Raw genomic sequence first — 25,391 nt, 5'->3', positions numbered from 1 at the left:
GTGTGTGTGTGTGTGTGTGTGTGTGTGTGTGTGTGTGTGTGTGTTTGAAGGCCATTGCCTAAGAGTCCCTCTCACAATCATCCTGTACAATGACAATATCTCAGGATTTGGTAGTTAACTTGGGGGAGCAACAATCATTTGAATGTTAGTCCTGGTGAATTAGTTCTGAGTCTCCCCTGGAAACAGTGAGCCTTTGAACATGCCTGTCCTCGTGGGCTTGGAGGCAGGGTTGCCTTACACCTCAAGGATCATGGGACAGTATCAAATGGTGAGAAAAAGCTAGGCCCGTGCAGTCACACATAATAGGATTTGGGTTCTGGTTTGGTCTCATTATTAGCCACAGAACCTTGAGTAAATGGTCTAACCTTTTCTGGTGCCTTATTTTTCTTGCCTGTAAAATGAGAATGCTAAACCTACCTGAAGAGCTCAGTGTCAGAGTTAATGAGATGATGAGTAAGAAGCACTCAGGAGAGCTCCTGGCGCATGGTAAACACTTAATGAGTGGCTGTAGTTGGGCCGGACGTCCTGTGCGGCACACTGATCTGGGCAGGGGCTGCAATCACTTTGGACCGTCACTACCTTGGCTGTTTATTCAATTTACTTCCATGCAAGAATGTAGCTCCAAGAGAGCAGAAACATGGTTGTTTTATTCACTCTTTGATTTCTAGTAATTTGTACGGGGCCTGGAACACCTTAAAGGTTCAAAACTGGAACTAGCTGTGTCTCATTCCCCTCCGGGCCCGGTGAATCTCTCTCCACGTCGGCAGGGACAGGCCCCCATGAGCGGCTCAGAACAGCCTCCCCTTGGCACAGTTTTGCACTGTTCACCAGACCAAGATCATGGCTCAGTAGCTGTGGCGCATAGGCTCAGTAGCTGTGGCGCACGGTCTTAGTTGCTCCGTGGCATGTGGGATCTTCCCAGACCGGGGATCGAACCCATGTCCCCTGCATTGGCAGGCGGATTCTTAACCACTGCACCACCAGGGAAGTCCCCTGGGTGACTCTTAATTACTGAAGCTTGAGAACCACTGCCTGGGTTAAGGCCCCTCTGACCCGGGCCTCCTTGCTCCTCCACCCAAATCAGTCTGTCTGAACCCAGGCAGTTTCTGCATCACACTCTTTGCACCCACAGCCCTAGAACAGGAGGGAGCCAAGGCCAGACTGACACTTGGGAGAGCCTGGGGCCTCAGGACTTGAGGTGGGACCAGGCGGGGACTGGCAAACTTGCTGTGTGGGGAAGGCCCAGCTCATGACATCAAACTTTTTATTTTTTAGTTGCTGGTCTCGAAATTCCTCTGGATTGACTAAGCCAGACCATGGAAAGTGGACATCGGCAGATGCCCGGATGCCAGCGGATCATCAGGGCAGGCCGCAAGGAGAACTTTTTGCGCTCCGGAGAAGGGAAGGGCAGGATGGGAGTTAGCAAGGTAGAGGCAGGCTGAGTGCTCTGCAGAGAAACGCTGAGTGGGAGGCTCCTGGAGAGGATGGGGCACGTCTAAGAAGATGTTTAGGTTGTTTGCCGAGCGGTATGTGAGGCAACCTTGCCTGGGCTCCCCCAGTCCTCCAGTAAATTCTATTAAACCCATGAGCATATGGTACGAGTGATTTTCGTTGTGGAAACTGAAGAAGGGTCAGAGGTTCAAGCGGAAGGCCAGGAGGATTCAGGCTCCAACAAACAATCTGGCATCCTGGAGGAGCCCAGAGAACACAGGGTCCCCCAGGACTTACATAGCCTGAGGGCTTTGGGCTTCTACAGGCCACAGAACCGGAGAAGTCAAGCAGATGTTCCCTAATCTTGGGGGTCAGGGGGCCCCTAGCCAACCACTCTCAACCCAAAGTGAGAAGACAAAAGGAAAATGTGGTTTGGCTCTATAAACGGGATACTAATTTCAGCCATTTGTGCAAACTGTTTTCCATTAGTGCTTAATTGCTTACCATGCGGTATAATAACAATTACGCATTGCACGACCTACATGTCAGACTAGCTGAGTTTTATTTGTCTCCGTGTGGGCCAGTCTTCCTCATGTCTTGAGGAGGTCCGGTTGTCTGTGGGCTAACACAGTGGCTTTATTTATAACTTGAAAAAATATTATAGGCACAACGCTCAGTGTATGGGTAATTCTCTCCTCTAAGAGGCGGATTACCTCATGTGCTTCAAATGTCAGTATGTTGTCTAGTTTGGGGGCTTGGCCAAAAAAAGAGAATGTGCGTTCTATTACACTTTGTATCTGTTTGTCCTTTTCTATTTAGAAGACCTATAAAGCATCCCTCACCAGAGCAATGAGGTCCCCACACACCTCTAAAACAGAACTCGAATCATCATTCCCAGCCAATGTTAGTAGCTCATCCTAAATCCACGCTTCAGGGAAGAGAATAAAATACAGAAACAATTCCTCAGGGCACAGTCAATAGAGACAGCGGATGAAAAGGCTCTTCAGCGGTTCCCCCCTAAAGAACAGCTTAGAAGTAAAGGACAGCAGCTCACAAATTCAAGGAGGCTATTTCTGAGAATGAGCCTCCAACGATCTTCCAAACTCTTCCTGATGGCTTACTGTGTGCCTGGCTCTGGCCTCGGCGCCGTGAAGGCAGAGTGGGGGCCAGGGGTCAACACAAAACACACGAGTTACAAAACCTCGTTTCTGTCCTTAGGGAAATGATGACTTGGTTGGGAGAGGGGCCACAGATGAATTAAATGGGCCCAGATAAAAGAGGAGAAAGTGGGAGAGCAGAGGAGGACAGAACAAATATAACAGCAAAGCAACCTTACTTCTGCAAGTCGTCTGATCCGAGTTGAGGATGTAGCCTTGTTTGCACCTGCAGACATACGAGCCAGGAGTGTTGATGCAGAAGTGGGCACAGTTATGCTCCAGGATGCTGCACATGTGGACCACTGAAAGGGAAGACATGGCAAGTTAAGGCAACGATGATGCCTTCTCTAACTCCATCCCCCTCGCAAACATTCATCCAGAATCTAGGCTGTGAAGGAACAAGCTGCAGTCCCTACCCTCAAGGGGTAGCCTCTGGTAGGACCAGACAGTTCTACATAAATGCCCGCAGCAACATATACATAGAGGGCCGCAGAGGGTCAAAGGGAAATGATGTTAGGCTGAGCCATATGAAATTGCTGATATCCAACTAAAAACTGGTCAAAAACGACCTACAAAAACAGAAATTTCACAGTGCAATTAATAATATCCAGTTGGTGGGCAGAAGGATCAGAAAGTTTGCTGATACCAGGGGTGGCTCTGACTAGTGTGTGGACTTGGTAGGCAGCAGCAGGTTTGGAGGAAAAGCTATTAGTTAAATGAGGATGTGGTAAAGAATCAACAGTTTCTCAGGATCATAAATCCCAAGAGTGATGTAATTTTTTAATAGGCAAAAGTATTATAAAAATTTTTGGAGTTAAAAAATGCACTCATATGTTTCCATAATCTTTATGTCTCTATTTAAAATATTTCTGGGGCTTCCCTGGTGGCGCAGCGGTTGAGAGTCTGCCTGCCGATGCAGGGGACACGGGTTTGTGACCCGGTCCGGGAGGATCCCGCATGCCGCGGAGCGGCAGGGCCCGTGAGCCATGGCCGCTGAGCTGGCGCGTCGGAGCCTGTGCTCCGCAACGGGAGAGGCCACAACAGTGAGAGGCCCGCGTACCGCAAAAAAATAATAATAATAATAAATAAATAAATAAAATAAAATATTTCTGGACGGACCTAGAGTCTGTCATACAGGGTGAAGTAAGTCAGAAAGAGAAAAACAAATACCGTATGCTAACACATATATATATGGAATCTAAAAAAAAAACAAAACGGTTCTGAAGAACATAGGGGCAGGACAGGAAAAAAAGACACAGATATAGAGAATGGACTTGAGGATATGGGGAGGGGGAAGGATAAGCTGGGACGAAGTGAGAGAGTGGCATGGACATATATACACTACCAAATGTAAAACAGATAGCTAGTGGGAAGCAGCCACATAGCACAGGGAGATCAGCTCGGTGCTTTGTGACCACCTAGAGGGGTGGGATAGGGAGGGTGGGAGGGAGACGCAAGAGGGAGGGGATATGGGGATATATGTATATGTATAGCTGATTCACTTTTTCATACAGCAGAAACTAACACAACATTGTAAAGCAATTATACGCCAATAAAGATGTTAAAAAAAAAATTTCTGGGACTTCCCTGGTGGTCCAGTGTTAAAGAATCCACCTTACAATGCAGAGGACGCAGGTTCGATCCCTGGTCAGGGAACTAAGATCCCACATGCCGCGGGACAACTAGAGCCCACGTGCCACAAACTACAAAGCCCATGCGCCCTGGAACCTGCGCACCACAATTACAGAAGAGAAAACCTGCACACCACAACTAGAGAGAAATCTGCTCACCACAACGAAAGATCCTGCATGCCTCAACGAAAATCCCGAATGCTGCAACTAAGACCCGACGCAGCCAAAAATAAGTTAAATTTTAAAAATAATAATAATGGGGACTTCCCTGGTGGCACAGTGGTTAAGAATCCACCTGCCAATGCAGGGGACATGGGTTCGAGCCCTGGTCCAGGAAGATCCCACATGCCGCGGAGCAACTAAGCCTGTGCACCACCACTACCGAGCCCGCCTGCCACAACCACCAAAGCCCGTGCGCCTAGAGCCCGTGCTCTGCAACAAGAGAAGCCACCGCAATGAGAAGCCCATGTACTGCAACGAAGAGTAGCCCCCACTCGCCACAACTAGAGAAAGCCCGTGCGCAGCAACGAAGACCCAATACAGCCAAAAAATAATAATTAATTAATTAAAAATAATAAATAAAATATTTCTGTGTTTAGTTTCTGAAGTACCTCGGCTTTCAGATACATTGATTCTTGCATAAGTCTGTTGGAGCTCATGGAAATTCTTACTGTTTTTTACATCTTAATTTATGACTTTACTCCATACAATTCAACCTGAACATATTTAAAATTAACAAGCATCAGCATAAGCAGAGTACAATTTATGCAAGTGTTGTCATAGACAAAAAGGATGTCCATATGTAGAAATATATTTTTATAAAGCTAAAACAGAAGAGACTTTCAATAGCTAAGGACAATCCCCTCACTCCAGTGCTTAGGAAAACTCAGCTACTGATGAAATCGATGGCATACCTTAAGTATATGTCCCTTTACTTCAAAGTAAGAAACATGGCGGGCAGTAAGTGAAAGTAAGACCTCTTTATTTCATAATACAATTTAGAATGAGTGTTCTGAGTTTACGATTGACTGTGTTTTAATTCCTGTTAGGATACAAATAATGTTAGGAAAGTTCATAGATTAAATCCAATCAGTCATTTTTACTTCAGAGTGAAAGAAATATCTGTTTTTGTGACCATGGGCTTAACTTCTTTATATTAAATGGGAGTAAAAATAGTACCAACCTCATAAGGGCCCTTGTAAGGGTTAAAATAATTAAGATGGTAAAGTGCTTAAGACATAGTGCAGGGGAATACTTGATATACGTTAACTGTATGGTACAAAGGAGAAGCATGGCGGACTTTTGTTTTATTTTACATACCTGGGTTCATCCTATAGATATTCATCTTCACCTTGGTTTTTCACTCAGCATTAATAACAGATTCTATCTCTACTGATATATACTATCTTTCATGGAATCTAAGATGCACCCGATTTCAGAGATGTTAAAGTGTGAGGACACATACATTGATCCTCTTTATTCAGATTCCATATTTGAGAATTTGCCTACGTGCAAACGTTTATTTGTAACCCTAAAATCAATACTCAGAGTGCTTTCGTCATCATTTGTGGACACACTCAGAGCGATGAAAAATTTAGGTCGCCAGCTGAGGTTGAACAAGACAATGCTCTGCATTCTTGTTTCTGCTCTCAGACTGTGAATGAGTATCCTTTTCAAGTGCATTTTTGTGCTTTTTGTTGATGATTTTGCTGTTTAAAATGGCCCCAAGTGTGGTGCTGAAGTGTTGGTGTTTGCTGAAGTGAAGTGTGTCTGGTGCTCCTAAGTGCAAGGAGGCTATGATGTGCCTTATGGAGAAAATGTGTGTTTGATAAATTTCATTCGGGCAAGAGTGATAGTGCTGTTGGCTGTGAATTCAATGTTCAGGAATCAACAATATATAAAGAAGGTGTCTTTACACAGAAACACACATAAAACAAGATTATGTATTGATCAGTTGACAACAGTGTTGGACCAGGGGCTCTGAGGAACCTAACTCTGTATTCCCCCTAGGAGCTGTGGTTCAGTACTTGCTACTTCAGTCAGTGTTCACCATGACGTTATAGGACATAATTACCAAGAACAATGAGAATCAACTGTACGCCTTAGCTTTGATCAAATACATTTGATCTAGTTCATTCCTTTTAATTGCTTTATCCATTGGTCATATGACTAGTCCTCATAATATTTAGCCATTTCCCCACCAGTCCACAGTTTCGCTTTCCCAATGCTGTGATGAATCTTCTTAAATACATCTCCTTGAGCACATGTGCAGTTGTTTCTCTAGGACCGGGTCCTACTTTTTTCTTTTTTGGCTGCGTTGGGTCTTCATTGCTGCGCACGGGCTTTCTCTAGTTATGGCAAGCTGGGTCTACTCTGCGTTGCAGTGCACGGGCTTCTCATTGTGGTGGTTCCTCTTGTTGCGGAGCACAGGCTCTAGGCACGCAGGCTTCAGTAGTTGCAGCATGCGGGCTCAGTGGTTGTGGTGCACGGGCTTAGTTGCCCTGCGGCATGTGGGATGTTCCCAGACCAGGGCTCGAACCCATGTCCCCTGCATTGGCAGGCAGATTCTTAACCACTGCGCCACAGGGAAGTTCCTGGGTCCTACTTCAAACAGATATCACCTCACTGTCTTGCAAGGTAGTTTATACCAGCAATGCAGGAGAGTAATGATTCCCACCTCCTCAAAACTTCAGCACTCAGGATTATCACATGTTAAGTTTTTGACCGTATTAAGAGGGAAAAATCATTATCCTGTTTCTAATTTGCATTTGCTTTGCACCCTGGAAGGCTCTCTTCTTTTCCTAGGCTGCTGGAGTCAAATTACCCACGGGCACAGAGGCGTTCTTATGCAACTCTCAGCATGTCACTATTTTCCTCCATAATGAAGAAAATCTGAAGTCTAGACAACAAGCAGCACAGCAGTTATACACTGGTATGAGGCCCAAGTGATGAGTCTGCTGCCCGACTTCTCACCGAGACCCTGACAGATAATTATTTTGACAGGAGATGTGAGGCAGAGAAAATACCTGCTGGGCAGCAGACAGCACAGTGGTGATGAGAAAGGCTTCTGGAAATAAGACTACAGTTGAGCTTCACCATGACCTTGTATGAATTACTTAATTTCTCTGAACTCCACTTTCCTCACCTGTCAAATAGGGAAATTAAAAGAACTATTGCATAGGGTTTTGGAGAGACAGCTTGTTACTAAGGCTTGTCTTGGCCTTTCCGCCTCGAACAAGTGAGGGAAGTTCATGTACGTTGCGTAGCTCTTTTTGGCTTATTTCTTTACCTGTAGAATAAAGGCATGTATGATGTCCAGGGACCTTCAGTACAGACACTTAATTATTTTCTAGAAGCTGCCTTCCTTCTCATTCCAAATGCGTGCTGACTGGGGGAGCGGCTGTGTTGGTGTGAGGTAGCCCCTCTCCTGGCCACTGCTGGGTGTTCAGGGTCTGACAGTCAGAGGCTTTTCTTGGCATTTAGCCACTAGAATTGAGGAAAAGGGGGTTTATACCGAGCGCAAGCACATCTGGGGGCTGACAGGGTGCATGCTCTCTGCCCCTGGACCAGAGAAGTCCAAGGAGAAGCAGAGTGGGGATGGAGAGAAAGCAAAGCTGTCATTCACTATGCGTCTCCTTATTTCCATGAGTAATATAACACAATCCGCCCTTCTAAAGCTAGTTCAAGTTGAATTTCTATTACTTTCAACCAAAAGAATCCCAAACATTTTTACTAAGGTAGTATAAAAATTTTCCACCTGTAAAATTCTATAGATGAGGAATCGGTGATACTAAGAGCATCTGGCCCTAATGCCTTGCCCTCCCGTGGGGCAGGCCTTTGTGATGTGACTGAAGGGGGCACAAGAGTCCTGCCTCCTACGGTGGCCTGCAGGTGGTCTCACACCTCAGAAGGCCTTGTAGGTGGAAGCTGGGTCAAGGCTTTGCATGGGGCGGAAGAAATCACTAATCAGCAGACTAAGTCTTTGGCAGGATTGGATTTTTAACCAGGCGATCTGAATGTTAATAAATGTTTATTAATGAATGTGTGATTGACTAAATGAATGATCAAAAGAGTGGTGGGCTGACTGGGCGTCTTGAAAGGAACAATTACTGGGTATGGAAAGTCAAGGCCTGTGGAAGTCCATCTGGCCTCGCACTTAGCAACAGGGCCTTGAAGGGCTGCAGTAAGTGTGGACTTTACCCGGGCTGGTCGATGGGAGGTGTGTCTTAGGAACACTGTTAGGGCCTTCTATTGTGCCTGGCCTGGGCGGCGTGAGGCTCTTAGGGTAGGAACAACCAGCCTCCAGGCTTTAAATACCAGGCTAAGTTGATAAAGCAGATACCAAGAGGTTCAGTAAAAGCCCCGGGAATTCCCTGGCAGTCCAGTGGTTAGGACTCTGTGCTTTCACTGCCGAGGGCGAGGGTTCAATCCCTGGTGGGGGAACTAGGATCTCGCAAGTTGCTTGGTGCGGCCAAAAAGAAAGAAAAAAAGGGCCCAGGTTGCAAGTCATCAGAAGGCTCAGGACAGACATGCATTTTTCAGCCCCTAGATTCAAGTGTCCTCTCTCACTGGGTGGCAAAAATGGTGGGCCCCAGGATGGGTAGGTTTTGGCCATCTTGTAGACAGGGCCTCATTCACAGGAGGCCTCTAAGATTCTCTTGGAGGTCTCGGAGTGGCCTGAGAATGCAAACTCCGGAGCCCTCCTGCCCCGGCTGTGGCTGGTGTGGGAATTCACTGCCTGTGGGTACAAAGCCACTGCTGTGCCTGAGTTCACGTCCACACAGCCAGTGTGCACAAGAGCCTAGTCTCTTCCTAATTGTACGATAAAGGTTCCTGTCTTGATCACTCCTGGAGATACCCTGTCCCCACCGATCCACAGATCCAGCAGCGTTTTTCGGTTCTGCCCAAAAGCACATGAGCCTCAGCTCAGCTCCCCTCTGAAATCCCTTCTCTAGGTGCACTCTGACCTCCACGTCCCTGCCTAGCCTCTCATCAGCATTTCTCAAGCTGTGGGTTATGTCTCCTTAGCAGGTCACGAAATTAACAGAGACTCTGGACTCATTTTTTTGTTTTTGTTTTTAAATGAAATAGAAAAAACTGTTAAAAATATCATTCTTTTCCTGGCTTACTGCAATCGTCCTCCCTACACATCTCTAGCCAGTAAACTCCTGCTCTCTTTTTTTTTTTTAAGATTTATTTTTTATATATTTATTTTATTTATCTTTGGCTGCGTCGGGTCTTAGTTGAAGCATGCGGGATCTTCGTTGAGGCACGCGGGATCTTTTCGTTGCGGCGTGTGGGCTTCTCTCTAGTTGTGGCGTGCGGGTTTTCTCTTGCCTAGTTGTGGCGCGCAGGCTCCAGGGCACGTGGGCTCTGCTTTGCGGCACGCAGGTTCTCTAGTTGAGGCGCGCAAGCTCAGTAGTTGCGGCACACAGGCTTACCTGCTCGGCGGCATGTGGGATCTTAGTTCCCTGACCAGGGATCGAACCCGCATCCCCTGCATTGTAAGGAGGATCCTTTACCACTGGGCCACCAGAGAAGTCCCCCCTACTCCTCTTTCAAGTCTGTGTAGCACATAGTAGTTAAGATGTAGGTTCTGAGCCAGAATGCCTGGGTTCACACCTCAACTCTGCCACTTAGTGCTATGTGACCTTGGACAAGTTACTGAACTTCTCTGGGTCTCTATTTCCTCTTCTGTAAAATGGGAATTATAGGAGCACCTACTTCACAGGTTTGTTGTGAGAATAAAATGAGTTAACATACGCTAATAGCGCAAAATAGCACATGCACATACTAATATCAATAAGTGTTAGTTATAATCACTATTATCTCTTTAAAGCTCTCCTGGACTCCCTAGGCAGACCCTGGCATTCTTTGATCAGAGGGCCCCCAGTGCCAGGTGACTTCCCAAGGCCTCTGAAGTGCATACTTCATATAGCCAACATCCCATTTCTCTGTGATGAGAGCATCTTCCCACCAGCCTGAAACCCTCAGACCCGGCAGGTGGAGGGTAAGAGTTCTGAAGCGAGAGAGACTCCAACTCTGCCGCCTGAAGCCGCTTATCCGTTCTAAGCCCCAGTTTCTACTTCTGTAAAATGGGATAATAATAGTACCTGCTTCACAGGGCTGTTGTAGTATTCAATGAAATAACATATTGGAAAGTACCTAGCCCAGGACAAAATTGGCTGTTATCCTCAGAGTGTAGCTCAATAAATGTTTAAGGAACAAATGAGACTTCCAGAACCCCAGAGAACTGCCATCTGCAACATGGTGCACACTGAATGGGGCTCTACAGTTTATAACGCCTGTTCACACATCTACTCTCCGCAGGTAAAATCCCCAGTTTACAGATGTGCTCAGCATCTGTACAGCTGGCAGGTGGGGTCATTGAAACCTCAGTCTGCCCCTCCCCATCGCAAAGGCTTCCCATCAAACTCCGAGGTGAATATCAACCTCAGAGCCGGTGTGCCTAGCATGGCTGGACTGTGGAGGCTGCCTGCAGAAAACCGTTTACCTTAAAAGCGGGATTTCTATCTCCCAATGCGGAGAGGAATGAAATAAGCAAGAGGTTTGGAAGTAGAACCCACCATCTCCTGGCTGCTTGGGAATTCACTTAACAAGTTTACAGTCCTGTAAAAGGGAGGGATGGCATCGTGCTGCCTCCCCAGATTTTCGTGAGGATAAAGTGCGAAAACACAAGAGAAAGTGCTTTGTAAATGTTAGTTATTGTGCACGGTTGATGAAGAGGCCCCGGGGCCTCCTTCACCTTTCAAGACAGTTAACAAGTCTGCTCAGCAGAGCCCTGTGATGAGGAGAGACAGGAGCTGGTCTTCTGTGGAGGAGGAAGAGGGACTCAGTTCCCGGGCCCTAACAAAGGAATGAATGAATGGCACAATACTGATGTTTTCTTAGAGCTTCAAGATTACAAAAACGGGAGTAGCCAAACTTTTAATTTTGCTGCCAGGCCATAAAGCACAGAGAAGGTTCTTCTATGAACAAGTCCATATCCTCAGCCTCATTATATTACCTTTCCCTTTGGTGAGCCATTCAGAGAGCTTATAAAAGAACTCATCCATTAACATTTTTCCAAGACAACTGAATAAACACGTCAAAACTGTTACAGAACCAATTTCTTTTTTTAAAATTTCCAGGAAAGAGGGAATACAAATTCTGCAGAAGTCATTTGAAGTCATAAACCTTGAAAATGTTTGCAGTGCATTCTACTGGCTGAAGTTTTCCAGGTGACTCAGGCCACGGCACGCCACAGAGACCCAGCCCCTCTGCGGCGCCAGGGAAATAGCACTTCTGAATGTTTTCCAAGCGACATTGCAGAGCAAAAGTTTCTTTTTCCTTCATGGCGTTGATTTTTTAAGTAAAACTTTTGATTTTGGAGTCAAGAATTAATGGCGTCTCTGCTTTTTGAAGTTAGTTTTCAGCAGAGAATTTTTTTAAAAAGACGTCAAAAGCACACCGTACTTCCTTCCTGAGGCTTTGACAGGGTCGGGGGGAGGTTGGTGGCGGGGGTGGGGGGTGTGTTTCTAGGCTTTGTCACATTCTGAGAACTGGTCTAAAGGTTCCTGCTCCCGGTGAGTTGGAGATGAGTCTGGTCCTTAAGGTCATTCGCCATGCAGACTCCAGGGAAATACTGGTCATTTCAGAATAGATACTTGCTTTTGTTTTCCCATCAAAGAAGCGTGGCAGTTGGAGGGGACAGGGACCAATGGGGGTGGGCAAAGCTGGACTGGACACTGTTTACCAGGTCAGGAGGTTTGCTTCCCATTTCCAGGGACCAGTGTGGAGCCTGGGTTGGCAGGCTGGCACCCTGCCCTTCTGGAGGAGAAAAGGACGAGAAGACGGTGGCAGGAGCAGGAAACTGGGGAGAGGGTGAGTTGACCTGCTGGGAAAGCTGAGGCAGGAGCTCGGCTTGGAGGTAAGTGGGAGGAGTGTGGCAAGAAAGTGTGAAAGAAGCCTTGTGGAGTGCAGGGTTAGAAAGCAAGATGGGGAAGAAGACCCTTAAAGCAGAAGAATGCAGCTCAAGGACTTGGGGAAGCATGTCCTTGCAGAAGGAGTCGGGAGGCACCTGCCATCCTATCAGGTGGGAAGGTACCAGGAGCACGTGTTGGTCTTCCCCGTACACTGGGCCTCTTTCTGGGTTGAGAAAACATCCACTGCTAGCACCACCATGGGGCAAAAATGCTCAGTATTCCACACCATCCAAGGAGAAGTTATGTTATTATTTTTGCCCTCCCATTCCCATGCTTACTACAACTCATGAATTCCAACCTAGGCAATGCCAGGGCAAGCCAGTATGCTGGAGAAAATCTTCCCCTACCTACTGTTACTCGTTCTGCAGTTTGAGTGTAAACGTCCCTTCCTCAGGGAAATCTCCCTGAGCCCCCTGGCCTAGGTCAGGTCCTGTCCTGAATTCTTCCTCTGTTACACTGTTACAACTGCAGTTACTTACGTATTTGTATAACGGCATCCTTAATATGTCTCCTTGGCCAGAGCGTGAGCCCCAAGAGAGCACTGTGTCTACCTTGGCCTTTGCTAAACACCCCTTGCCAGCCCGGTACCTGGGACCAGGTTAGCACAGAATGAACACTGGAAGATGAATGAACTCATCCTAATGATCCCCTGAGAAAAGCCACAGAGAAACAGGACTTACTGCACAACTTGTTCTGGAACACTGAGGTCAGTGACTCCATCTGGCTGAAGTTGGCCACCAGGAAGACGTGGTCCTCGTGGGGCTCGCTGCCGATGGCCTTCAGTGTGTTGAAGTCCACTTGGCCCACGCCGATGGCAAAGATCAGGATGCCTGTGTCCCGGGCCTTTGCGGCTACCTCAGCCACCGAGTCCTGGGGCCTCCCGTCGGTCACAATCATTATGACCCGCGGCACGTTCTCCCTCAGTGGCCGGGCACCTTCTGCTTCTGAGAATGCGATGTTCAGGGCGTACTGGATGGCCAGCCCCGTCATGGTGCCCGTGGACAGATGCCGCATCCTCTTGACGGCGTGCTCCACCTCGGACTTCCTCTTGAAGGTCTTGAGGGAGAACTCGTTCTTCACGGTGCTGCCATATTGGAGCAGGCCCACACGGGTGACGTCAGGGCCAATGTCCAAGAACTGCAAGATGTCCACGATGAACTCCTTGACCTTTGCATAGTCGTGGGTGTTGACGCTGCGGGAACTGTCAATGATGAAGACCACGTCTGCCCGCTTGTTCTCACAGGAGCTCTCTGGGGAAAGAGGGGAGGGCAAACGCATCAGAAGAGTGTTAAGCATAAACACACCACTATATATAAAATAGGTAACCAACAAGAGCCCACTGTATAGCACAGGGAACTCTACTCAGTATTTTGTAATAACGTATAAGGGAAGAGAATCTGAAGAAGTTATATATACATATATATGTATAACTGAATCACTGTGCTGTATACCTGAAACGAACACGATATTGTAAATCAAATATATTTCAATTAAAAATAAAGAAAAGAAAAGGAAAGGAAAGAAAAGAAGGGTGTTAAGGACCCAGTGCAGGTTGGAAATCCTAGGGCCAGGGATCACCTTTCAAACCTCCCGTCTTCATCGTTTTTCTTCCCCCCTTGGGAAGGTTGTAAGGGTATATATGTGCCTGACTGGGTGATCATGGGTATTGGCAACAAAGATACTATTTCTTTTTACAAGATAAATGAACTTCAGTTTCTAGAAAGTCATCAATGCAGTTTTCAGGTTGGCAAACACCTGAGCAGGGTCAAAATTACTTTATCATTTACTGCACAGCACATAGGCTCGGCTGGATACTGCAGGGAGTATAGAAGACACTTAGCGGGGGCTTCCCTGGTGGTGCAGTAGTTAAGAATCTGCCTGCCAATGCAGGGGACACGGGTTCGAGCCCTGGGCCGGGAAGATCCCACACGCCGCGGAGCAACTAAACCCATGCGCCACAACTACTGAGCCTGTGCTCTAGAGCCCACGAGCCACAACTACTGAGCCTGCAAGCCACAATTACTGAAGCCTGCGAGCCTAGAGCCTGTGCTCCACAACAAGAGAAGCCACCGCAATGAGAAGCCCGTGCACCCCAACGAAGAGTAGCCCTCACTCACTGCAACTAGAGAAAGCCCGCGCGCAGCAACGAAGACCCAACGCAGCCAAAAGTAAAATAAATAAATAAATTTTTTTTTTTTTTTAAAAAGAAGACACTTAGGGGGGGCAACCCAAACCAAGGAGCTTACAGTCTACCTGGGGAGACTTAATTACTGGAACAAGGAAAGAATAACTAGTATGAAACTATGTGGTGCTGACACTAGATGTTCAGAGAACAGGGATATCAGTGGGCTGGAGTCAAGGAGATGGGACACAAGCTGGCTTTACAGATGCATAGTGTTTGGACTGAGAGAAGGAACACATGGAGACGGACACATGAACAAAAGCCCAAGATGGCATGAATAGAGTGGATAAAAGAACGAGTGGTAAAGGCCCTGCTAGGAGTTATGGACAGGAATTAAGTTGGAGGGGTAGCATGAAGCCAGTTACAAAATGACTTTAAATTCAGACTGAAATTTGTACATGATGCCACAGGTGATGGGCATAATATGCTTAGCATTATGTAACGTCTCTTCTGTAGGGAAGTTACGTAATAAAAAGTCAACTGAGTGGGGCAGAAGTTTGTGGAGAGGATATGGACAGAAGGGAACCCTCCTACACTGTGGGTGGGAATGTACATTGGTGCAGCCACTGTGGAAAACAATATGAAGGTTCCTCAAAAAACTAAAAATAGAGCTACCATATGACCGAGCAATTCTACTCCTGGGAATATATCTGATAAAAAGAGAAATACTAATTCAAAAAGATATATGCACCCCAATGTTCATTGCAGCTCTATTTACAATTGCCAAGATACGGAAGCAACCTAAGTGTCCATCAACAGATGAATGAATAAGGAAGATATGGCGTGTGTGTATGTGTGTGTGTGTGTGTGTGTGTGTGTGTGTGTATACACACACACACACACACACACTGCAATACTACTCAGCCACAGAGAGAATGAAATTCTGCCATTTTCAACAACGTGCATGGACTTGGAGGGCATTACACTAAGTGAAATAAGTCAGACAGAGAAAGGCAAATACTGTATGATATCATTTATATGTGAAATCTAAAAAAATAAAACTAGTGAATAAAGCAAAAAAGAAACAGACCCACATATGTAGAGAACAAACTAGTGGCTACCAGTGGGGAGAGGGAAGGGGGAGGGGCGATATAGGGGTAGGAGATAAAGAGGTACAAACTACTATGTATACAATGAATAAGTTACAAGGATATATTGTACAGCACAGGGAATATAGCCAATATTTTATGACTATAAATGGAGTATAACCTTTAAAAACTGTGATATCACTATGTTGCATGTATGTAACTTATAAAATATTGTACATCAACTATACCTCAGTTTTTAAAAAACAAAAAACAAAAAAACCCACAAAAAACAGTTGAGTCAGGCAGGGGTTTGCAGGGTGGATGATCCAGACCATTTCTGCACAAATCTGGTTGAGAGAGAAACTTAATCTCAAGGGGGGGGGGGGGGGGGGGGGGGGGGGGGGGGGGCAGTAGTGGAAATGGAGAAGGCACCTGGCCAAGAAACATTTCAACAAAGGGCACAGTTAAATTGGAAGAAGGTAAATGTCGAAGTCTCTCCCTCACCACCACAATCACCATACTCATTCCTCAAGCGCAAGCAAGAAGGCATTCTGGGAAGCGGGTGAGACTGGATGAGACGAGAGGCCTCTGGCCTCACAGGGTGGAGGCTGGGCGTTCCTGCTGGGATTTCTCAGATGTTCTGAGCTATGGCCTCCAGCCCCTCCCTCCCCCTCTCTTTCCCAGACCTCCCACTGCTCAATCCGGATTTGATAGGGATTAGAAAAGGGATCTCAAATGCTTGCCCTAAATCCCAATCACTGCAGCTGCAAGAAAGAGGGAGAAAACCAGAAATGAAGCAGTGAACCCAGTCATTGACATGAGAAGTGGGAAAGGCGGGTGAGGTCATCCCATCCACGCGGGCCTGCCAGGTCGCGACTCGCCCCTGAGCACCTGCACACACACCTCATCCGTCGCAGTCTCACAAGTCTAACAATTTTAGGGGAGGAAGCACGCCCGCATGCCAGCATCATGGCAGAGAGCCAACCTTCTGTGGCACCCACATATAACACTGGAGGCTGGGTGAATTTAAGGTGAGTTTCTCAAACCAGAGCTCCCAGAAACTGCCTTTGAGGGCGCAGGGATAAGATCAATATCAACCCTGACATTTGCAGGGTGTTTTAACGTCTTTACTCCAGAGAGCTTTCATCATCACTACGGTCTCATCTGATTTCTAGAATAAGCTCTTAAGAAAAGAGCTAGGAGTACCGTACCCATTGGACAGATGAGAACATGAAGGCACTGAGAGTTTGAAAATCTCTTACAATTTAGAAAAAGAAAACCTATATTGAGACAACACCAACACCCACCTCACTGGGTGGTTGTGAGGATCTGAGGAAATGCTGTGGGTAAAGAGCTTAGCCTTGGGCCCAGCATGTGGAAACCCCCAATTTGTGGGAGCTGCATATGCAGGTTCTGCTCGGCCCACACCGGCCCCACAGTCCACACCTTCCTAGGCCCAGGCTGGGGAGGGGCAGGGCTGCTGCTGCTGTGTAGTTTGTGCTGCACACAGGCACCTGCTCAGGGAAGCGAGGGGCCTGAAATCCAGGCGAGCCCTGAGCCCCAGGGGCTGCGTCCACCCTGAGAGGCACCTGGAGGGAGTGCCTTTCTCTAATTTTCACAGAGGTGTCTATAGTCCAGCACATGGTCCTGGGCCAGAGCACAGCATGACAGACCTGCGGGTCCCAGGAAAGAGGACAAGGGCCAGGACTGAGGCCACTCCAGGAGCCACACCTGCCCCCCATTTCAGCCAGAACTTCATGCAGGGAGAATGTGACCCAATCATCTCCACCTGCTCAGGAGGACCGGAACCAGCCCAGACCCTGCCATGGAGGAGGATATTAATGAAAGACTCCTTGGAAGGGAGAGAGGGATAGAGTCTGCAGACTGGCTCCCTAAGAACTCTCCTCCTCTGGAAATCTTTGGAAGCAGGGGGTCCTCTGGGACTGGGATTCCTACTGTGGGTCTTAGTCATGGTGTCAGCATCCCAGGGAGCATCACAATCAATTTAAAGGGAAGCCTGGAAGTTCCATGGGGAATTATGTGCTCAACTGGATTAGTTCCCATCAAAACAAATGGGGAGTTTCCCACAATGCCTGGCATTCACAAAAACACCACAAAGGTTCGAAATAGAGTCGGAGGGAACCTCCAGAGAGCAGTGATTGTGAGTTGAAAACGACGAGTCCTGGCAGCCCAAGTGACCGAGTTTCTTCAGGATGTCTCCTCAGGTCCCTCGAGAGCTCAGAACCACAGCACTGCAGCTTGTCCCTGAAAGGGCCAGTTCAGTGGTTCTCAAGCTCGAGGTGCCTCCCAGTTCCCAGGAAGACTTGTTAAAAACTAAGGTCAGGGCTTCCCTGGTGGCGCAGTGGTTGAGAGTCCACCTGCCGATGCAGGGGATGTGGGTTCGTGCCCCGGTCCGGGAAGATCCCACATGCCGCGGAGCGGCTGGGCCCGTGAGCCATGGCCGCTGAGCCTGCGCGTCCGGAGCCTGTGCTCCGCAACGGGAGAGGCCACAACAGTGAGAGGCCCGCGTACCGCAAAAAAAAAAAAACAAAAACACTAAGGTCACTGGGCCTCACTTCCAGAATTTCTGATTCTGTAGGTCTAGGCTGGCACTTGAAAATGTGCATTTCTAGCAAGTTCCTGGGTGAAGTTGATGCCACTGGTCCAAGGACCACACTCTGAGAAACCATTAGTTTAGGAACTAGAGAGATTTCCGGAGAAACGAAGTTCTGGCAAGTCTTGACCTCATATCTCACTGTGAACTCCCCAACGTGGGAAACTAATCATCTCTATAGCCATGCGGTGGGAATACAGTCAGTCTTCAGGCAACATTTGTGGAGTTAAATGGAATTCTGTGTGGTGGAGCAAGGTTTCAGGTGGAAGGGACTGAGTCAGAGCAGGCAATTCAAGGAGGTGGATTAAAACCACAAAGTCAAAAAGTGCTAGAGCAGGTCTCTGGGTCCTGCTAACAGAGTCACAGATTCTAGGACCCAAATCTTTGCCATTTTATGAGGGAGCATAGCCACTTTTGAACTTCTGGTCCATGGACTCACAGACTAATAAGATCTTAGTGCTGGAGGGTCTAAATAGAGTCCAAGTTACTCACTTTACAGAAGGGGAAACTGAGGCCCAGGGAGGTGACTCTATCTCCACGAGGCCTCATGGCTCATTAGGGTCAGACCTGGGACCATCCTGGTGCCTTTCCCCCATGTCATGGTGGGTATCCGGGAAAACTCTCAATACCGCTGGCATTACAATACAAGCTCTGTAAATACTTGGGGACATTCTGAAATATTTGCCTCACAGTTTCTCCACACGGGGACTGCTGAGAGATGTTTCCAGAAAATGGACTCTCCTCTGTGTGTGTTCCTTTCACATACTGGTTCTGATAAACAGCCTCCCTCCCTGTCTCAGCCTGTGAGAAGAACACACACGATCTTCCTCCTCGCCCCTCACAACAGACTTTCCACAGCAGTTGGAAGAGGGTTTCTGGGCAAATCATAAAAACGTCATCCCTTGAACCAAAAGAGTAACGGTCTGAGCTTGTGAACAGGACTTCCAGTTCTGTCAGCTTGACTCTGCAGCCTACTCAATGGGCAAACAAGTGTCTCTTCCCCCTGCAGAGAAGATGAACCTGAGCCTGAACAATTTTAAGCAACATTCCCACCCCAGCAGGATTACAACGTGCAGCCTTGGAACTATTTCCTTCCTCTCAGGATCGTAGATTTGTGGCTAATCGGTCTCCCTTGCTGCAGCTCAATTTAATTACGGCCGTGTAATTGTACAGTAAATATTTGGTACCATCTGCCTGGAGAGGTCAGGGCACGTTTGGAGAAGGAAGATATGTGAATCTCGATGACAAGGGTAAAATAATTTCATCCAGAGACTGAAAGGGGCTCTGAAATGCTCAGTGAAACAGCAGCAGAGTCCTATGACCTCAGGGCAAGCCCAGCCAATACCACTTTCTGTCCATGTGGTCTTAAACCTCTCCTTTACCTCTTTGACCCTCAGTCTCTTCTTCTGCGAAATGAGAATAACAATATCTCACAGGGCTATCGGGATAGTCAAAAGAGAATATAATAATAATTTATAGGTACCGTTTATTGAGCACTGAATAAGTACCTGGCCTTGTTCAGAGTACTTTTACACGGGATGGCTTATTTATTCTTCACACCCAACTTAGCAAGTAGGTACTATTCCCATTTTACAGATGAGAACAATGCGTCTAGAAAGGTTAGATATCTAGCTCAGGGCCTCATACTTAGGAGGAGCCCGGATCTGAACTCATCTTGTCTGGCTCCGTAGTCCATACTCTTAACCACCAAGCAATGCTCAGAAAGGATTCTGTCCTTTTAGACCTGCCTTTCCCAGCACAGTCAAGATGCACCAGAACTGCACTGGCTCTCTGGGGTCAATTCTTTCCTTCCCTGGGATCAGGGCCTGAAAGCTATGGCTCAAAATTGCCTGTCTCCTGCCAACTGCTTCTCCCCTGCTAAATGCCTATTTGTGTTTTTTTAAGATTTAATAAAATGATGAAAACAGATGCTTGCCTCTCTGAATAGCAGCGGCTCAGCACATGGGGCTGCTAGTGGTTCACATTCTCATGCACTTAACTTGCCTACTGTGAGAGCTGTAGGAGCAGGGCCCTGGGGGAGACGGAAGAATGGGACAGGTATGACAGAAAGTCGATCACCGATCATTGATGGAACAGGAGAAACACGATCTGGACAACAGGCAAATGCCCAGGGTGGGGTGGAGAAGGGAAATGGATTTCAGAAAATGCGATGCTTCCTAACAATTCCCAGCAAAGTTCCCACAAGTAGATGGTTTGTGGGCACTTTAAGAAAAGAACTGTGGGGGCTTCCCTGGTGGCTCAGTGGTTGAGAGTCTGCCTGCTAGTGCAGGGGACACGGGTTTGAGCCCTGGTCTGGGAGGATCCCACATGCCACAGAGAGGCTGGGCCCGTGTGCCACAACTGCTGAGCCTGCGCGTCTGGAGCCTGTGCTCCGCAACGGGAGAGGCCGCGATAGTGGGAGGCCCGCGCACCGCGATGAAGAGTGGCCCCCGCTTGCCACAACTGGAGAGGGCCCTAGCACAGAGGCGAAGACCCGGCGCAGCAGAAATAAATTAATTAATTAATAAACTCCTACCCCCAACATCTTCTAAAAAAAGTAATAGTCTCCTCAGCTGTAAACCAGGGACAATAGCGCCTACCTCATAAAGTCACTGCACTCAATAAAAAATATCAGCCTTCTACTGGCGTTTGAAAAAGCACACCCTCATTTAAAAAAAAGAAAAAGAACTGTAAAAAATATAATGATACAAGGGGAAAAAATGGAATATTTTCTAGGACAGTGCAAGAGTGGATGGACGAGGGGACTGAAGTATGATTTCCAGGTGACATTAAAGGCCAACTTGAGGGTGGTGAGCATGAAACTGAAGGGACACTGATAGCATGTGGTGCGTCTTGCTCCGGCTACGCCCAGCTGCACAGGAACAGGGGAAAAGCAGGCAGAAGTTGATATAACCAGGGTTGTCATTTAGCCAAGCGAGAGTGATGAATCAGGAGAGCGACAAAGGTAGGCAACAGAACGACTATAAAGATTTCCTCTGAAATTAAACTGGGGGAACAGGAAGTAGAAGACAGGAAGGGGTGAGGGCAGAGAAAAAGCAGCAGGGCCAATGGATTGAAAGTCCAGATGAGGTCACAGCATTGTTGAATCCTAGAAGGGGTGAGCTGGGGAAATAGGAGGTTTAAATTGAGATGATGAAGGGACTGCAGTTATTATGATCACAGAGTCAGGAGTGTATGGTAAGAGAGGTGAACGGCTGAGATACAGTGGAGGACACGAATACTCCAATAATGATCCCTCAAAGGAGGGATGACAAGAGTAACGTTGGAGAAAGTGGCAAGGAGCCGAGAGCTAAAACTGGTTTTGCAACTAGGACTAACCAGAGAGGTTTCTTTAATTACCTAAGAGTGACCAGAAACACTCTGGAACGTGATTCAAAGGTCATAAAGGGCCAGTGAAAAAACTAGCTCACCAAGAGTTTCAAAGGGAGAAAAGCAGTTTTATGATTACAGAAAGCGGGGGTGGCGGTAGGGAGAACTTGATGATTTTGAGCCAGCAGGAGACTGAGAAGGGAAAAAAAGCACGCACAATTTATGTTTTTACTCCTAGTTAGGATAGATCAGGAGAATCAGAGGAAATCTATAGTTTGGATCTCAGCAAGACAAATAATTGACTCCAGTGAGGAAGAAATGCAGATTCCACATATTTAGACCTGTTAGGTAGAACAGTTAAATAAAGCCAATCTTTGAACAAATATTTAGTGAGAACCTATTGTGTGTCAGGCTCTGGGAATATGACGAAGGAAGACTCCCAGCTGTTAACAGCAGGCGTACAGACACATAATAACAGGATACAACAAAATAGGCAGACTAAAAAGATAAGTAGAATGCTCAGAGAGAAAGGGAGAGCATAGCTGACTACCTCTGGGTGTGGGTACCCAGGCTCCAGGGCAGGATGAGCAATGTCCCCTTTTTTTTCTTTACCTTGTCCCTGGCAGACATTACGAATCAATTCCCATCCTCTCCCACTCAGCCTGGACTCAGCCTCAGGATCCTTTCAACACTGCCCTGCAAGTACCTACAGACGATGAAATGGAATCATTTTGCCAATCTGGTTTTAGAGTCTGGGGCTCTACAACAAAGGTTGAAGTACTCAATTTTATCTACTTCTAAGAAACTGAATAAAGGTAAGTTAGCTAATCGTACTTTTGAGGCATTATCTGATAATTAGTGCTAACTTACTACAATTCAATGAGAAATAATAAGGGTGGCCATGCCGACGGCCTGCCCATGAACCTTTAGATAAAGTCACATTTATGATGGAAGGCTGCTGGTGGGCATGGGGTCAGAGCAAAGGAAATAGAAATTCCCTAAGAAATAGTCTCCTCGGGCTTCCCTGGTGGCGCAGTGGGTTAAGAATCCGCCTGCCAATTCAGGGGACACGGGTTCGAGCCCTGGTCCGGGAAGATCCCACATGCCGCGGAGCAACTAAGCCCGTGTGCCACAGCTACTAAGTCTGCGCTCTAGAGCCTTCGAGCCACAGCTACTGAAGCCCGTGAGCCACAACTACTGAAGCCCACGCCCCTAGAGCCCGTGCTCTGCAACAAGAGAAGCCACCACAGTGAGAAGCCCGCGCACCGCAACAAAGAGTAGCCCCTGCTCGCCGCAACTAGAGAAAGCCCGCGCGCAGCAACGAAGACCCAACACAGCCAAAAATAAAATAAATTAAAGAAATAAATTTATAAATAAAGGAAAGAAATAGTCTCCTCAAATTGTACAAGTGGTATGTGTCCTCCACTATAAGAATGTAAAATAGCACATCAGAATTCAAGGAAATTGCATCCCTTAAGCAACTGGTTTATGTGTATTGAACTATATGGGCTTAACAAAGACAGACAGACAGACTGAGAGAAAAGACATGATGGCGTAACACCCACCATCACGCTCAATGAGCTTGTGCCCACAGACACCTGAGATGTGGCCCCTGTGGCCACCTCATGTGTTCCATCCCCATGTGCCTCTAGACTATGACCAGCCCTGTGATCTACAGGTGATCTCATGGATATTTCAGAGGCAATTTGGAGCACCTTTGATTTTTGCCTCCAGTGCGACTTACCCTGCAATTCCCCTGTATTTAGGGCTCTTGACTAGGGTGCCATGGTCCTCGGGCAGGGCTGAAAGGACCACATTTCAATTCTTCCCCCTCTAATTCCCTTCTTCGTCAGGTGCCAGCTACTGCATTACCTCACGCCAGGCGTTTTACAACGCAGATGATGAGCTATGGCTTCCTCTGAATCAATCACGCTCCACTCACATCTTCCTAAAGAACCCCTGGGGAGTGGCCTGAAAAGCTGATTATATTATATTATGGATACACCCTGGACTTCTTAATGGGATCTAAGACATATCGCAGACACATTAGAAAATCAGTTCCCACTTGGTAACATTTTCCAAACAGTTTTCCAAATTCTGGGGGCATTTGCGGTTCTCACTACAGCACTACACACTATGCTGGAAGGAATCGCTTAAAAAGCTGAATAACAGAGTCAGGACCAGACAGGATTTCTGAGGCCTGGAATAATGAGTCAAAATTAACAAGAGGAGGGAAGGGTGAGCTGGGACGAAGTGAGAGCGTGGCATGGACATATATAGGGTACCAAATGTGAAATGGATAGCTAGTGGGAAGCAGCCACATACTATACAGGGAGATCAGCTCGGTGCTTTGTGACCACCTAGAGGGGTGGGATAGGGAGGGTGGGAGGGAGGGAGACGCAAGCGGGAGGGGATATGGGGATATATGTATACATATAGCTGATTCACTTTTTTATAAAGCAGAAACTAACATACCATTGTAGACCAATTATACTCCAATAAAGATGTTAAAAAAAAAAAACTAACAAGAGGAAATCTAAGTGGTATAAATGTCAAGCCCTGAACATAAGGTTCAAAAAATCAACTGTATAAACCACAGAAAGGAGACATCTGGACTGACAGCTAGTCACGTGATAAAATCTCCAGCCAGGACTGCAAATCCCAAGCCTTGCACGCCGGCCCCGAGACCCCCAACTCCAGCACCTGTGAGACACCACCCCCCCCCGCCCCCCGCTAATCAATCCCAGCCTCAGAATCAAAGCTCAGCCACAGAGGTCCTCTGGGCACAGCATCCCCCATCCCCTTCCCACCCCCTAGTGCCTGGAGGGCACTTGAGAAACAAAACCGATTTGCCAGCCAGACATTCTCTCCACTCGCTCCCATTAGAGCGCTCCAGGCCTTAATGCCCCACCATCTCACCGTTGGTTTTCCTGGCCTGGGAGAGTACAGAGACTCTCTCCACAAATGCACCTTACTCTTCCCCTCTTTATAGCAGAACTTTCCGACGATGAAATATTTTGGTGAGTTTCATCAGCGTCACAGTAGCTCAACCTGGCAGCTGTGACTTCTCAGGATCAATGAGCCCAGGATGCTGTCTCAACAAAGCAATTTCTTCAAAAGCCACCATCCTAAGGGTCACTGACAGCAAAGTCATGGGAGAAGGAACTAATGAACTCTTTAGCCTCCTGGACCCACCCACCACTCCCTGCCCTACATCTACACCTCAGTGATATCTAGGTTTGTAGGTCCCTACGCGTCATCCTCTCTCGGTTGCCTCCTCAGCGTAAGCCTTGGCCCTGTGGTCACCTAGGTCTGAGCATTCTCCTACCAGCATCTCATGTATGGAGCTACCGGCCACATGTAGCGTCTTCTATGAATCCCTAGTACCCAGCAGAGTGCAACGCACGTAGATGCTCAGTAGGGTCTTGGCTTCTTTCCTTCGGGGTGCATATGTGATGGGAGGGCTAGGAGGGCAAAGAAAGGAGAAGTTGCACGTACCCCTCCACGAGCCAGAGTGGGCTGGGGGAGCTAGTCAGTGGAGGTACAATAAAAACAGCCCACAGTGGGGATCATCAGTGTCCTGATGACATCAGAAACACCTGGGGGTACTTATTTAAAACGATGAAACCTGGGCAGCACCCTAGACGCAGTGAATTAGAATCTTTGAGGCTGAAGCCCACGAACCTGCACTTAGACAGTTGTTCCGGATGATTCATAGGTGTGACAGATCTGAAGACTCCATCCCCAGGGGCATGGGAGCCTGGGAGACCATCAAAGAGGCCACACAGCAAGAGTCCAGAAGAGACCCCTTCCTGTGTCTCAGCACCCTCCTCCGCAAGACCAGGAGAGACCTTGTAAATATGGAAACCTTACATCCTGGATCCTCTCATGGGTTCTGATCCACGTCTGGTCCATTGGCAGATCATGTGTAGGTCAGCTGTGTCCTGGCTTTTGATTAGGTTCAGAAAATGAACAAGGTAGGCACCATTATTACTTGCGACTTACAGACGAGGGCCCTGAGGCTTAGAGAGGC

The 25,391-nt window shown here is 47.4% G+C and overlaps 1 protein-coding gene across 3 annotated transcripts in view; it reads right to left on the bottom strand.

Moving 5' to 3' along the window:
- MATN2 (matrilin 2) overlaps window positions 1–25,391 on the bottom strand; it is a 155,251-nt gene that overhangs the window by 90,443 nt on the left and 39,417 nt on the right. For 2 of the 3 annotated variants that reach the window (XM_027131481.1, XM_027131480.1), the window contains exons 3-4: window positions 12,885–13,454; window positions 2,768–2,890 (exon numbers count right to left, since the gene is read on the bottom strand). In XM_027131481.1, the coding sequence (XP_026987282.1) occupies window positions 2,768–2,890; window positions 12,885–13,454 (693 nt within the window). The remainder of the gene's footprint in view (window positions 1–2,767; window positions 2,891–12,884; window positions 13,455–25,391) is intronic. The other variant, XM_027131482.1, reaches the window with a different exon arrangement.

Source organism: Aethalodelphis obliquidens, unplaced genomic scaffold (assembly GCF_003676395.1).
Source record: "Aethalodelphis obliquidens isolate GAN/ISIS:26980383/991018 unplaced genomic scaffold, ASM367639v1 scaffold39, whole genome shotgun sequence".
Lineage (NCBI taxonomy): Eukaryota > Metazoa > Chordata > Mammalia > Artiodactyla > Delphinidae > Aethalodelphis > Aethalodelphis obliquidens.
The sequence above is the reverse complement of the archived record's forward strand: the minus strand, read 5'-3'. Positions and strand labels throughout refer to the sequence as shown.